Below are 13,071 nucleotides of genomic sequence, written 5' to 3' on the forward strand. Positions count from 1 at the left end.
TTAGACTGCACTTAAAACTGACATTCTCACATTCTCTTAATCAAAACGTAAATCTTCTTGCATCCCAATTGTACAGAAACCTAATCTTATAAATTAGACACAATTTCTGAACTTTTAAGAGTAATTTAAAGTAAGTAGCACGAGTGAGTTATGAGACTTTATTGACACCTTCTACTTACATTTTCCACCTCAAGCTTGTATGATTTATTTTGACACCACCTACTTAGTCACTTTACACCTCATACTAACCTCTTCACACTTTAAACAACTCATCGAATGTGCAAGCAAAACGCCTAGGAGTCTAAAACGTCCAACTAACCTCTGTAGCTGCAAGCCTTTCTCGCCTAATGTCATCTTGCCTACTAACCTCTTAGTCCATCATCTCGCTTAACAACATTTGCTTGCATAGCATACTTGAACGTCCAACATGCTTGCTAACCTCTCTAGTAATCTCACCAAGCACCTCACTCCTCTACTAACCTCTAAATCCTTCTTCTTGCCTAGCATGCTCCAAGGTTATCAAGCCATCCAAAATGCCTAGACATGTTTTTTGAGGTTATTCTCATCTACTTGACTGCTCACCTAACCTCTAAAAGCCTAGCTTATTCTTTGACATTTAGCTAAAATTTTCAAGTTTTCCTACCTTGACTTAAACATAGAACCTTAATGTCCTTCCAAATTTTTTACCTTATTTTCTTATAAATCTCATTTTCTTTTGTCCTTAAAACTTAACAAGTTCCAAAGATCTAAGAATTTTAAGGTTTCATAGAAAAAGAAGATATATCTGAATAAACAGATAAGTAAAAAACATCGGATGGTGGTGGAATCAACGACTAGTGGCACAGAAACGAGGTAACAGAGATGAAAAATAAGAAACTACAAAACCCCACCAACTTACAGTAAGAAAACACAAGAAAAAATGGCTTTCAAAAAGGTCTAATGAGCAATGACGGCTATTGATTGGACTATAGCGACTAATCGCAATGATCCTTAAGGCGGCGATGACGAGCTATAAGGAATTTAAGGATTTTGTTTTTAGAAAAAAGGTTAAGACTTGTTAAAGTTTAAAAATAACTTGGTATGATACCAAATTAAATTTGAGAGAATTAAATCGTTTTCCCTTATCTTCAAATATTTGCAAGGTTGGTACTCTTATATAAGAGAAAGACCTTTTATAAATAAAGAAAGAATAAAAGCAATAAAGGATAAATATATGAACGACAATATAGAAATAAAGATAAATATATGAACAATAAGGATAAATATATGTGTATACAAATATAGAAATTCCTACAAATGTATTTTTATTTAATTAAGTTCATACATGTTGATAATTTGAAAAAGTATGAGTTAAAAGGGTAAAACAAAAACTTAAGTAAAAGAAAAAAAAACCAAAAAAATCCATTAAAAAATGATGTTTTATTTAATTATAAAAAAACTTTACAACATATTCATAACTCACCGTTTAAATATTTTTTTTCTTACGTTAAAAATCACTTCTAGTCCATTAACTTTTGATAGAAATAAAAATTTAGTTTGTATACTTTTAATTTTATAACAATTTAGTCAAACTTTGCTATATGATAATTTAGTCCTTGCAATTTAACATTTGCAATGATTTAGTCTGTATTGTAGAAATTAATGTTAAAATTTAATGAGATTTCTATCATAAATATATTGATAAATTAATTAGAGACTTAATATTTTTATAAAATATTTTAAAATAAATATAATTTTGATAATTTTTTTTACATTAGGAACTAAATTGTCACAAATTTAGAAGTAAAGTTTTGAGACTTAGAAATTGAAGTAAGGTCACGTTTACCGAAAATGTAATAGATAAGTGAATAAAAAAAGTGAGTCATATTATTTTATTACTTTTGATGTTGTTTACTTGTGTCATGTAATTGCACGAGAGAGATTGATGAGTTGTGGATGCTCAATTAGATTACACGTAGAAGTTATATAATATCATTACAATTATCACTAGAGTTGTATCGTATGATTGTTACAACGAACAAAATTATTAATTTTAATATCATTACTGATTAGTAAATTTGATAAAAAACTATAATTATAAGTAAACATGGGAAAATAGTTGAATTAGGTTTGCGATTAAGTTTAGTACAATTGGTAATCATCATCAATCAAATTCAATTACACCGATTTTCATTCTAATTCGGTAAATATGAACTTTAATGTTACTTTCGTTTGATCGATATTTGCAAAAACCTCTCCACATTTCCATCCACACCCACATGGTCGTTTTAAATCTTTCCGTTGAATTCAACCAATTTTGTATTATTCAATTCATCAAGCGGTGAGAATGAAAACGGAGATGAATTCATTCGCCGGTAATCACAATTTGCTAATTTCTTCAATCCAATTCAACCAGAAAACAAACTTAGAGCAGCACAATTTTCAAACAAGGATAGCGAAATCGAAAGCGAAGTATTTACAAGCATCTCGACCTCAAACTTTCTCCAAGTCGAATGCTAATCCGATTCTAGTTCAACCCCATTCACTGTAAGCTTCAGTTCTTTTCAGATCTTGCCGTAATTCTGCTTATTAACTTAACCAAATCTTTTCTGAGATCTCCGTTTTCAGTTTTCACAAACTCAATTGAAGCTTCATTTTGTGTTCATAACTCTACTACGGCATGATTATCGAGTTTATGGCTTCTTCTGTGGAGTTTTTTTCTGTTAATTATTTGTGTTCATCGGGAGTTGGTTTCTTTGTAGATCATGGAAATAGTGGATGATGGTCGAAATTAGTGCTTGAATTTTTGTTAAATTGTTGTCAAACCCGTGGATGGGAGGATCTATATATATGTCTTCAATCTCTCGCATATATTTGACTCGGATGCTATACATAGTGCTTTCTTTTTTATTTTTGGAAGTTGTTATGCTTGTGAATTTGATGCATAATATCAACAAGGTTAAAAAAAGGCATACTCTACTCGAAATTTCAACTGAACTGAGCTCTGGAATTAGCTTTGAGATTGGAATTCACTGACTACCTCCCAAAAGGACCTTGGTTGATTATATTCTAAATTTAGATGTTGACAGGTATGAAAGTTATGATTGTAATAGTTATGTTTATTAGGACAGTATGTCCAATACAGTAGATTTCATTCTTTATTGAGAAAATTGATTGAAACGTTTCAGTCACATATACGTCATACGTGAACAAAATGAAATTGGATACTAGGACAAAGAGTTTTTGGAAGGAACAGTAGATATACATAATTCTGAGGCAGGGACACATATATGGTGTATAATGTTGCCCTCCTTGATTGAAAAATTATGTGGTCTCTAATTTGATATCTTACCTTTTTTCTCTCAATTTGTTTTCTTTAGGAAGAAAATAAAAATTCATAAAGAACGATGATTCTCATTACTAGGGTCAAGAAGACTAATCAAAGAGATTTAAGATTGGAGAATTCACAGGGGAAAAACATGAGAGAGAGAGAGAGCTTTTCCATTCTGAACGTTGATATACATTTTGTAGTCAAATCTTTTTTGATAGTATTTAGGATGAACCTGTAATTGGATTTCATTTTGCTGATATTTTGAAGAGGTTTTATGCTTGAATTTGAGGCAGATAATCACAACAAAGGTTCAAGTCTTGCTGGTTTTGCAGAATGAGCCTGCATTTTAGGCTGAATGCTATTATGAAAATTCCTACAAAATTAAAATGGAAACTAACTGGAAATGAAAATCATTTGTTGTGTTGGTCTTTTGACTCTCCTTAGTGTAGAAGCTCCAAACTGCTCTGTTTTCGTCCATGTCTTTCATTGCACGATGACGTTTCTAGTTTTTATAACACAGAATTTTGCTGAGGAATATGATTTTATTACTGAATCTACACATCACTAAACTGAGTAACTTCGATTTGAATATTATTGTGGTGATGCAGGTAGCCATTGGTAATTTGTTGAATTATCTTAATGGGTAGCCAAGATGCTAGACAACCACTGTTACCAACATCATCTAATACTTTAGAAACAAGGGTAATAAATATTCCTAGAAGCAAAAGGCGATTGAGGCGCACCAAGAGTGCTCCTCATGCAAATTCTCCTACTGAGATCACCCACACCAGCAACGTGCCGGCCACAGGTCCAGTTCCACGTTCAGGATTAATATTCGGAAATCTACACCCGAGTTTCAGAAGAGTAGCCTTAGTTTTAATAACATACCTGGGTATAGGAACTTTATGTTTTTACCTTGTCAGGCACCAAATCCAAGGGGAGAAAACAAACAGATTAGTTGATGCCATATATTTCACTATTGTGACAATGACAACTGTTGGGTATGGAGATCTTGTCCCAAACAGTCCTTCCACAAAACTGCTAGCTTGTGCTTTCGTTTTCACAGGAATGGCCCTAGTTGGCCTAATACTGAGCAATGCAGCCGATTATTTGGTAGAGAAGCAGGAAATCTTGCTATTTAAAGCCTTCCATATTGACCAAAATGGCCATTGTGACATTTCGAAAGAAATCGATACTAATAAAGCTAGAAACAAGTGCATAGTGGTGTTTCTCCTTCTTCTTTTGTTCATCATTTCTGGGACTGCCTTTCTAGTTACCATTGAGAAGTTAGATTTTATTGATGCCTTTTATTGTGTATGTTCTACGATCACAACGCTAGGCTATGGAGATCAAAGCTTTTCAACCAAGTGGGGACGTGTGTTTGCCATTTTCTGGATCTTGATAAGCACCATCACTCTAGCTCAGTTTTTCCTTTACATTGCTGAGCTAAACACTGAAAGAAGGCAAAAGTCTCTTGTAAAGTGGGTTCTAAGTAAAAAGGTGACAGACATAGACCTTGAGGTTGCAGATATCGATGATGACGGTGTTGTCGGGTAAGTCATTGCCTATTCTTTTCATTACACTCCCCTATCATGTAATCGCAAATTCATTTGATCAGAGCACATCCATTCCTTTCTGATCAGACCTCTAGCATTTTTGTCAATTTCGTAGTTGAAGTTGATTGAATTTCTATAGCTATTTGCTTATTGTTCCTTCTTAATCTTCCACAGGGCTGCAGAATTTGTGATATACAAGCTGAAGGAGATGGGGAAGATTACTGAAGATGACATTTCACTTGTGTTGAATGAATTTGAGAATCTTGATGTTGATCAATCAGGAACACTGTCCATATCTGATATAACACTTGCTCAATTATCTTAAGCAGAGATGATGATGGTGGCCTTTCTTCTATGACATCAGTTAAGTTGTTTTTGCAATGTTTTTATATTGCTCGACTTTCTGCTTCTTATCTTGTGGAATTTGAATCATTCAGCATTCTTTTGGATATTGGTTACTGTCCATATGTTGTGGTAAAGATATCCTCTCCTATTAGTGAAATGTTATAAAATTTCGATGTCGTAAAGTTGTTCATATCAAGTTGTCCATATGTGTCACAGTTTTGCTTGTCTTTAGCCTGTTTATCTAAGTTTTTGATATTGAACTTGAAATGAGATTTTGCGTGTGTTGATGACGAATATTCATCACCAACCTTTGTCATTCTTGATTTAGAGGATTAGCATTCATATAAGTCTGACCATCTTGCTTGTGAAGTGTTCAAACCTTGAGTCTTTTCTTTTGGTCTTCCATCAAAAGTTAATCCAATTTTAGTCATTCCTATGGATTGGTGTTAAATTGATTTGGGGTTTTAGAATTTGATATTAGGTGTTCATCAATTCCGTTTCTAATTTTTAAATAGTAGGGTTTTCATATCATTTCATAACAGAGTATAGGCTCTAGATTGGATATATGTTTGATTGATCTGTGATTCGCTAGCTTTTTCTTTTGTTTAAATCATGCATTAAGACACTTAAAATAGGGTGAAACAAGCATGGATGCTTATGTAAATGTATTTATGAATATTTATGAATTTATAACATAAGATACGCATTTTGATACATTTAATACGCATTTTGGTCTCATTATTCTATCTTAAAGATTATAATAAGTTGTATTTCTACAAGTTATCACTAAGAACTTTCAATCTTCGGCATTAGGAAGATTTTCCAATATCGAGTTGCCAAATTGACTAAGAATTTGCATGCTCTAAGATGGATAGATTCGAGCTACATGTGGAAAGTTAGGGCTATTAGAGTGAAAGATTATGATACGTTAAAGTTTCTAAGTACGTTAGTGGACACATATGCTAATATTTTTTCTTTAATGAAAACTAGATTATAAACAAGCTTAAAGTTGGGTTATAGTTGAATTCATTAATTCTAAGTACCAAGATGTTAGTCGTGGTTATAGGTCCACGGAAATCATTCAAGACTTTTGTAAGGAGTATAAAGTGGATATTGCTTATGAAAATGCATGGAGGGTCTGGGAAGTTGCACTATGTATAGTAAGAGGGTCACCTAGAAAATCTTTCAGCTTGTTAGCTCAGTATAGAGAAGTGTAAAATATTTCCTACCTTGGTACTCAGTATGAGTTGGAAACCGAGTCGAATGACCATTTTAAATACATGTATATGACATTTGAAGTTGTCATAAAATGTTTCCTGAAATACATTCGACTAGTAATTGTTGTTGTTGAACATTGCAAGAGAAAGTATAAGGGTGTTATGCTTGTAGCGGTGTTAGTTGATGCTAATAAGAAAATATACTCACTTGCTTTGAGATCAAGGGATAAGAAGAATGGTGATTTGTGGACGTGGTCCATGAGAAGGTTGTAAGCAACCATTGGTGTGGTTAATGAGTTAGTGTTCGTATCCGATCGACACAAGATTATAGCAAAATCCATAGCTACAGTCCTCCCAGAAACTTTAAATGCACTATGTATCTATCATTTGAGCCTTAACCCAACCACAAAGTTCAACAACATCTATGAAAATTTTGTGTTAGTAACAAAAGCATGTCGGAAGCATGTCTTCTGCTACTATTAGAACAAGTTGGTTTCGTATAAAGGGTGCAAAGATATCTCACAAAATTAGAGTTGGAATGATTCTCTGAGTAGAGATTAATTATCTCAAAGTGAGTTTATTTTGCTTGTGAAACTTGCTGATATTAGTACCAAAAGATACGTAGTGCAACCAATTGATCACTAGAAGTTTGAGATAGTAGGCGGTTATCTAAATCATTACGTTAATTTGCATGAGAAGACTTGCATGGTGTGGTTAATACGAGATCATATGTTCCCATGAGTTGTCTGCTTGTAGGGTAAAGAACACTAACTCATATAACTTGTGCTTGAGTGCATACACAATGACTTCCTGTGATATGAAAATCGTTGTAGAACGAATAGGGCTAGACGGAGCAGAATTAAAAAATAATTCTAACCCTAGAACATAAATAAACTATGCATAAACAATTAAGCCACAAATAAACATACCTCTGTGTCTATGTGAGCAACATTCCAAATTCAAACTACTTTGTTTTGATAAGAACTATCCTCCAAATTCGTATCCCCAAAACGCTGCAAAATCACTATTGGTTTCTAATAGTATCCACATGAATTGAGAATTCGACTCCTCAAATTTGAATATGCTATAACGCTACTACAAATTTGGTTTTTCTTGACGCACATACATTTTGATTTTTTTATGGTCATGGCAAATGGCCATCAAGAAAAATATTTTTCTTGATACAATGCTTATCTTGATGGTCAAGTACATCAAGAAAAGTCTCCTTATTTTGTTGAAGAAATACGAAAAAACTTTAAAAAAATGTGAATTCTTGATTTCCTTAGATAGGTAAAGTTCTTTTAGTTTTGTTGATGGTCCACAAACATTAAAAAAAAATACTATTTTTTATGGACAATAAACAAAGTATAATATATTAATAAACTGAAAATGTCCATCAAGTTAGTTAGGTTTTCTTGATGAATGAGACAAAGGATGAATTTTCTTGATTTGTAATAACCATCATCGATAAAAAATTAATACATTTATTTTGAATTTCTGGATGGGTTTAGAATTTTTTTATGGGTCTAAGATTTCTTGATGGACAAAGATAAAAAAAAGATCATGGGCAAGGTCCATCAAGAAAAATGATGTAATGCCCATCAAGAAAAAACTATTTTCCACGAAGAAAAAAACTATAAAAACTATTGCCCATCAAGAAAAAAAACTATTCAAGAAACTCATTAGCAATGTTTTTAAATTTTTACTATTTTTTTCCACTTATTACTTTCTATTAATCAATAATACAATATTACTTTTTTAAAAGTTAACTGTCGTAATTATAATTAGATTGAAATAAGTGACTTTATCAAAATTAAATTAGTTATTATATTCAACGAATTGAAAGTTTGTAATTTAGGGTTTTTAAAGTTTGTAGAGTTGTAGAAGCTAGCCATATGAGCTTAGCTCAATTGGCACCTTTGTGTACCTGTGGACAAGAGGTGTTTTGAGTTCAAATTTACACCCCTGCTTTAGAAAAGGTGTAACTGCCTGTTTTTAAGTCTGCCATATAACCCCTATAAAATGTTTCTCATTATCGGGGGGGCGGGGGAGGAAATAAGATCAAAACAATAGAAAGATTCTAAGTTGTCTGAATGTGATAGTAATTTTTCATAAAGTCTTTAATGTTTGGTGCGTGTTCCAATGCCAGATCACATAGCAAGCAAAGAACATCCCATACTAGGTCATACAACAAGTATGAGGCAATCCTATTTCAAATCACACAACAAAAATAGGACATTCTATCCCAGGTCACACATTAGGAATAAAGTGTTACTATCGTGTAGGGTACCAAATCAATTACAAGCTCGTGACTGATCTCAAGTCCTAACTTTTGGAGTTGCTCAAGCTAACTCATCATCTTGAGAGCATGAAGGCTAATTGGACTACCCTTAGCTAGTTTGCAATTGAAAACTTTGATGGTGTTGAACCTCTCTTGTTTTGCTTGCTCTTGAAACATTACCTTCAATTGACCAATGATCGTGAAGGCATCCATTTTCTCGAATTTCTTCTAAAGCTTCGAGTTCATGCATGCCAGCATGAGGCACGTGACATCAATGTAGACATTGTAATGCTTACTATAAGCATTCTTTTGAGCCTTAGTCGCTCTTGCCCCAGGTTCCTCATTAGGGAGAGCCTCATCTAGGATATACAACTTCCTTTCTTGCTTGAGGACAATCCTCAAATTGTGATGCCAGATGAGGATTAGTCCTGATCAATTTATCCTTCTCAAGGATCGATCACATCGAAAATGTTAGGTACCACATGATTAGTATTTTCCATAATATTCTACATGAAAAAAAAAATTGCAGAGCATATATTAATAATTTTCTAAGCACACTCCCACTTAGAATCATACCCTCAAATGATCATTCATAATAATGAATTTAATTTAGTGGGCTAAGATCCATATTTCACAAACTTTCAAGTTACCTTTGGCAGGATATAGACAACAAATTTATCAATTACATCACCTGTAGTTCTTAGAACGTTTATGAGACAAAAGATATCACATATCAATGCATGTTAAAAATAATCTCATCTTATACCATTGAGCCCAAAACCGTTTCGATAGCCTAATTAAGTATAACCATGTTCAAGCGTATAAGTATCACAATCATTTCATCTCGCCTAACTCAAATAATCACCAAATACACTTTCACTTTGGTGGAACATATATCAAGTGATCCGAGCTTTGACAAGTGCTAACACAAGGAAGATACACGACTTCTATTATAAAGAGGGTTATATATTATGTCTTAATGTGAAAAATAAGAATATGAAAATTATCCCATAATTACATATGATAAGATAAATAAAAAAGAACATATAAAAAAATGGACTTCACCAAACAAAATTAATAACTTAAAAATAACTTTAAGGCCGTACAACTGGGCAGAACGATGATCCCGCTACACAAATCAAATCTTTTATTATGACAAATTTCAGATCTCATCTAAACATGTCAACCAACAAATTTATATAGAACAAAATCAAGACATGCAATCTACATATCTTATATAGAATCAGAATTCAAATATCTCATTCAATAAACACGAAAAGAATTAACATCATATATTAACCAATCAATTCATTTTCATCTAAAACAAATTTTAGCAATGACCCAATAAATTCACAAATCCTAATTTTGTCAAACAAAATCGATTCAGGCAAATCGACGAAGTAGAATATTAAGCAACTAGACGAATCAAAATTCTCAAATCAATATCACATATTAATCCCTAATCGTAATAAACATAATCAAATTTAATTGTTTTTGTCTCTGAAACCACTATTGGAGAGTGAACGAGGGGTAGACGTAGCATAATTAAAAGAAATCTAACCCTAGAACGTAAAGAAACTGTGCATAAATAATTAAATAGTGAATAAACATATCTTTTGTCGATGTGAGCAACACTTCAAATTTGAATTGCCTATGTTAATAACGATCCTCCAATTTCGCATCACCAAAATGCTGCAAAATCATTAGTGTTCTCTGACAATATCCAAACACGAACTAGGAATTCGACCTTGAATTCGTGTCTACTAGAATCTCATAAAGTGAGAATTTCGACTCTCTCTATTTTCTCTTTGTGTAGAACCAATTTATGTCTTTTGCTTGTATCTCGAATAAGACGTCAAAGTTTTATTTATATGTTTCCTACGGTCTCCTAATAAGATTCAGATTTCATAATAAGCTTCCAATTCTTCAATTGGGCTTGTTAATTACTTAGACAAATTCGAGCTAGTTCTTTTGTGTGCAATCCATTAGGTCAATTTAATATGACAATGGATTCATATATCGTCTTATGACCCATAAGTCATAATTGGTCTCTAACAAGACATTATGGTTACCCATATTAAATTAAGTCATTGATCCAACCTAATATAATTATTATTTAATCCTTTTATCAAGCGATATCTATAATTGAATATAAGGCATGAATAAACTCACCTTATCTAATTCAATTGCATTTTTTTTATCAATAAGCATACTTAAATAATAAATGACATTAATACCCTTATTAATTCATTTATAGCAAGGCCATGCATTTCCACCGTCACGCTTAATCGAGAGGCCCAAAGATATATCTCCATAAAAAGAGGGATCAATTCCATTTTGATTAATCATTGTTCACTACATAACTAGAAACGTTTTCAAGTACAACCTTTATAATTATCCAATTAAAAGTAACATTTGATTGTATCAAAATAGATTATTTCTTATGTTTGACACTACGATAACCTCAAGTCTAACAATCACAACAATTAATTATTCAAGATTATTATGACACATGTCCTGTAATAATCTCAATAAATGGTTAATCCAATTCTTATTTTCTAATAAGATCAAAATAGGATTATAATTTAAGTGTAATAATCTCAATAAATGGTTAATCCAGTTCTTATTTTCTAATAAGATCAAAATAGGATTATAATTTAAGTCTCTCTACGTATATAATTATCAATTATAACTCATACTAATCTTAATTTATTATTGTTCTCACAATAATAATTGGTTAGAGACATTTAGAATATATTAACATTTTCTTGGATATTATTATACAATAACATGTAATTGAATAATAATGAGAATAATAACCTTTATTAAATAATTAAACAATAATCCAATTATCCATAAAATTATTAGAGAGTTACAATAAAAAAACCAACATTTCTATGATATGAAAACCCTATGATTTGAAAATTAGGAACCCAATTGGTGAACCTCTAATATCAAATTCTAAAATCTCCAAATCAATTTGACAACAAACCAAGGGAATGGATTAGAATTAGATTTAGATTACCTTTTGATCGAAGACCAAAAGATAAGGAGAATTAGATCCTCACTTCAAGTTTGAATACTCCACGATCAAGATGATCAAACATACCTACAAGTTCTTGGCATGCAACTTTGAATCAAGAATTGCAAAAGGAAGTTTTAAAGCTCTATCATCTACTAGATAACTTCTTTTGTTAGAAAATACCTTAAACATCAAATTATAAAAAAAAAAACTTGTGTGTGTATTTGGTTGCCCTATTTTAAACTCATCCAAATGACTAAAATGGACATAAAAAGTCCATTCCACCCCTAATTGAAAACCTAAATCTCAAACCTATAACTATATTAGACTCGCCAACTACACACCCTAGGTCTAAATCTCAAACCTGTAACTATATCAGACTCGCCAAGGCCAAAAGATAATTTTGTTCCCCAATAACTTAAAACTAGTGACATCTTTCCTATCCTATTGCACCTCTATCAACAAAATATAATGACACGGAGGACCGTTAAAAACCAACTTGACATCCAAAACATGACCAAATAATTTGCCTAAACATGTACAACTGCCTATATGTCACTTTATTTTTAATATTTGAGATAGTCTTAGCCAAATGAGAACTGTCACGCCCTACCCCAAATGCCACTCTATTCCACCAAATGGAGTGTGCCGCCTAAACATCCATCACGTACCTCTTCGCGAGATGACACGTTAAACGCTTAGTAAACAGAACAACTTCTTAACTTATCCCTTTGTGAACCCTTTACCTCGAACTTAGACTTTCTTATCGCAACAAAAATTTACAACTTTTAGACCTTATTTTATTGTCTAGCACTTTTACATAATATAAATCAACTTTAGCCTTTAGGCGATAAGATCGAACAAGAATAATAATGCAGCAAAATAACACAACTTCTTCTCTTTATTAACTTAACACTTTACAGAGTTCGTACTTTTACAAATTACATTCCTTTTCTCGCAAAACCACAAATTTAAAACTAAGTTCTGATCCACTTTTCTTCCTCAATCGCTCAATTTTGTTCCTTACGAGGATAACCAGAGGTGTAAAGACCTTGATTTCATCCATCTCCTTGATCGACAAACAACCAATTAAGGGATAACCTTCAGAGCTTCCTTTTCCTGACTCAGTTCTTCCAACCACCGAATTTGGCCTTACCAATCTAGGTGCAGACCCCGATGCCTCATCCAAATTAAGTGGTAACGCCCCTTAGCGTTAAAGAGTGAGAACCTTACGTACTAACTCCTTAAACACAAGATGGGATGACACGGCTTGCACGTCACACAAGTTTACATAATAACCCACATTTCCCTCATTTACTTGGCTTTTACGCCTGACATCC

General features: G+C 32.5%; 1 protein-coding gene across 1 annotated transcript; it reads left to right on the forward strand.

The window, feature by feature from the left end:
* Positions 1–2,198: 2,198 nt before the first annotated feature.
* LOC101216032 (two-pore potassium channel 1) lies at positions 2,199–5,407 on the forward strand. The gene is made up of 3 exons (XM_004150741.3): positions 2,199–2,526; positions 3,919–4,863; positions 5,041–5,407. Exons 2-3 carry the CDS (start codon positions 3,950–3,952, stop codon positions 5,189–5,191), a joined length of 1,065 nt encoding a protein of 354 aa, XP_004150789.1. The 5' UTR covers positions 2,199–2,526; positions 3,919–3,949; the 3' UTR covers positions 5,192–5,407.
* The last annotated feature ends 7,664 nt before the right edge of the window (positions 5,408–13,071 follow it).

This window comes from Cucumis sativus, chromosome 7 (genome assembly GCF_000004075.3).
Source record: "Cucumis sativus cultivar 9930 chromosome 7, Cucumber_9930_V3, whole genome shotgun sequence".
Lineage (NCBI taxonomy): Eukaryota > Viridiplantae > Streptophyta > Magnoliopsida > Cucurbitales > Cucurbitaceae > Cucumis > Cucumis sativus.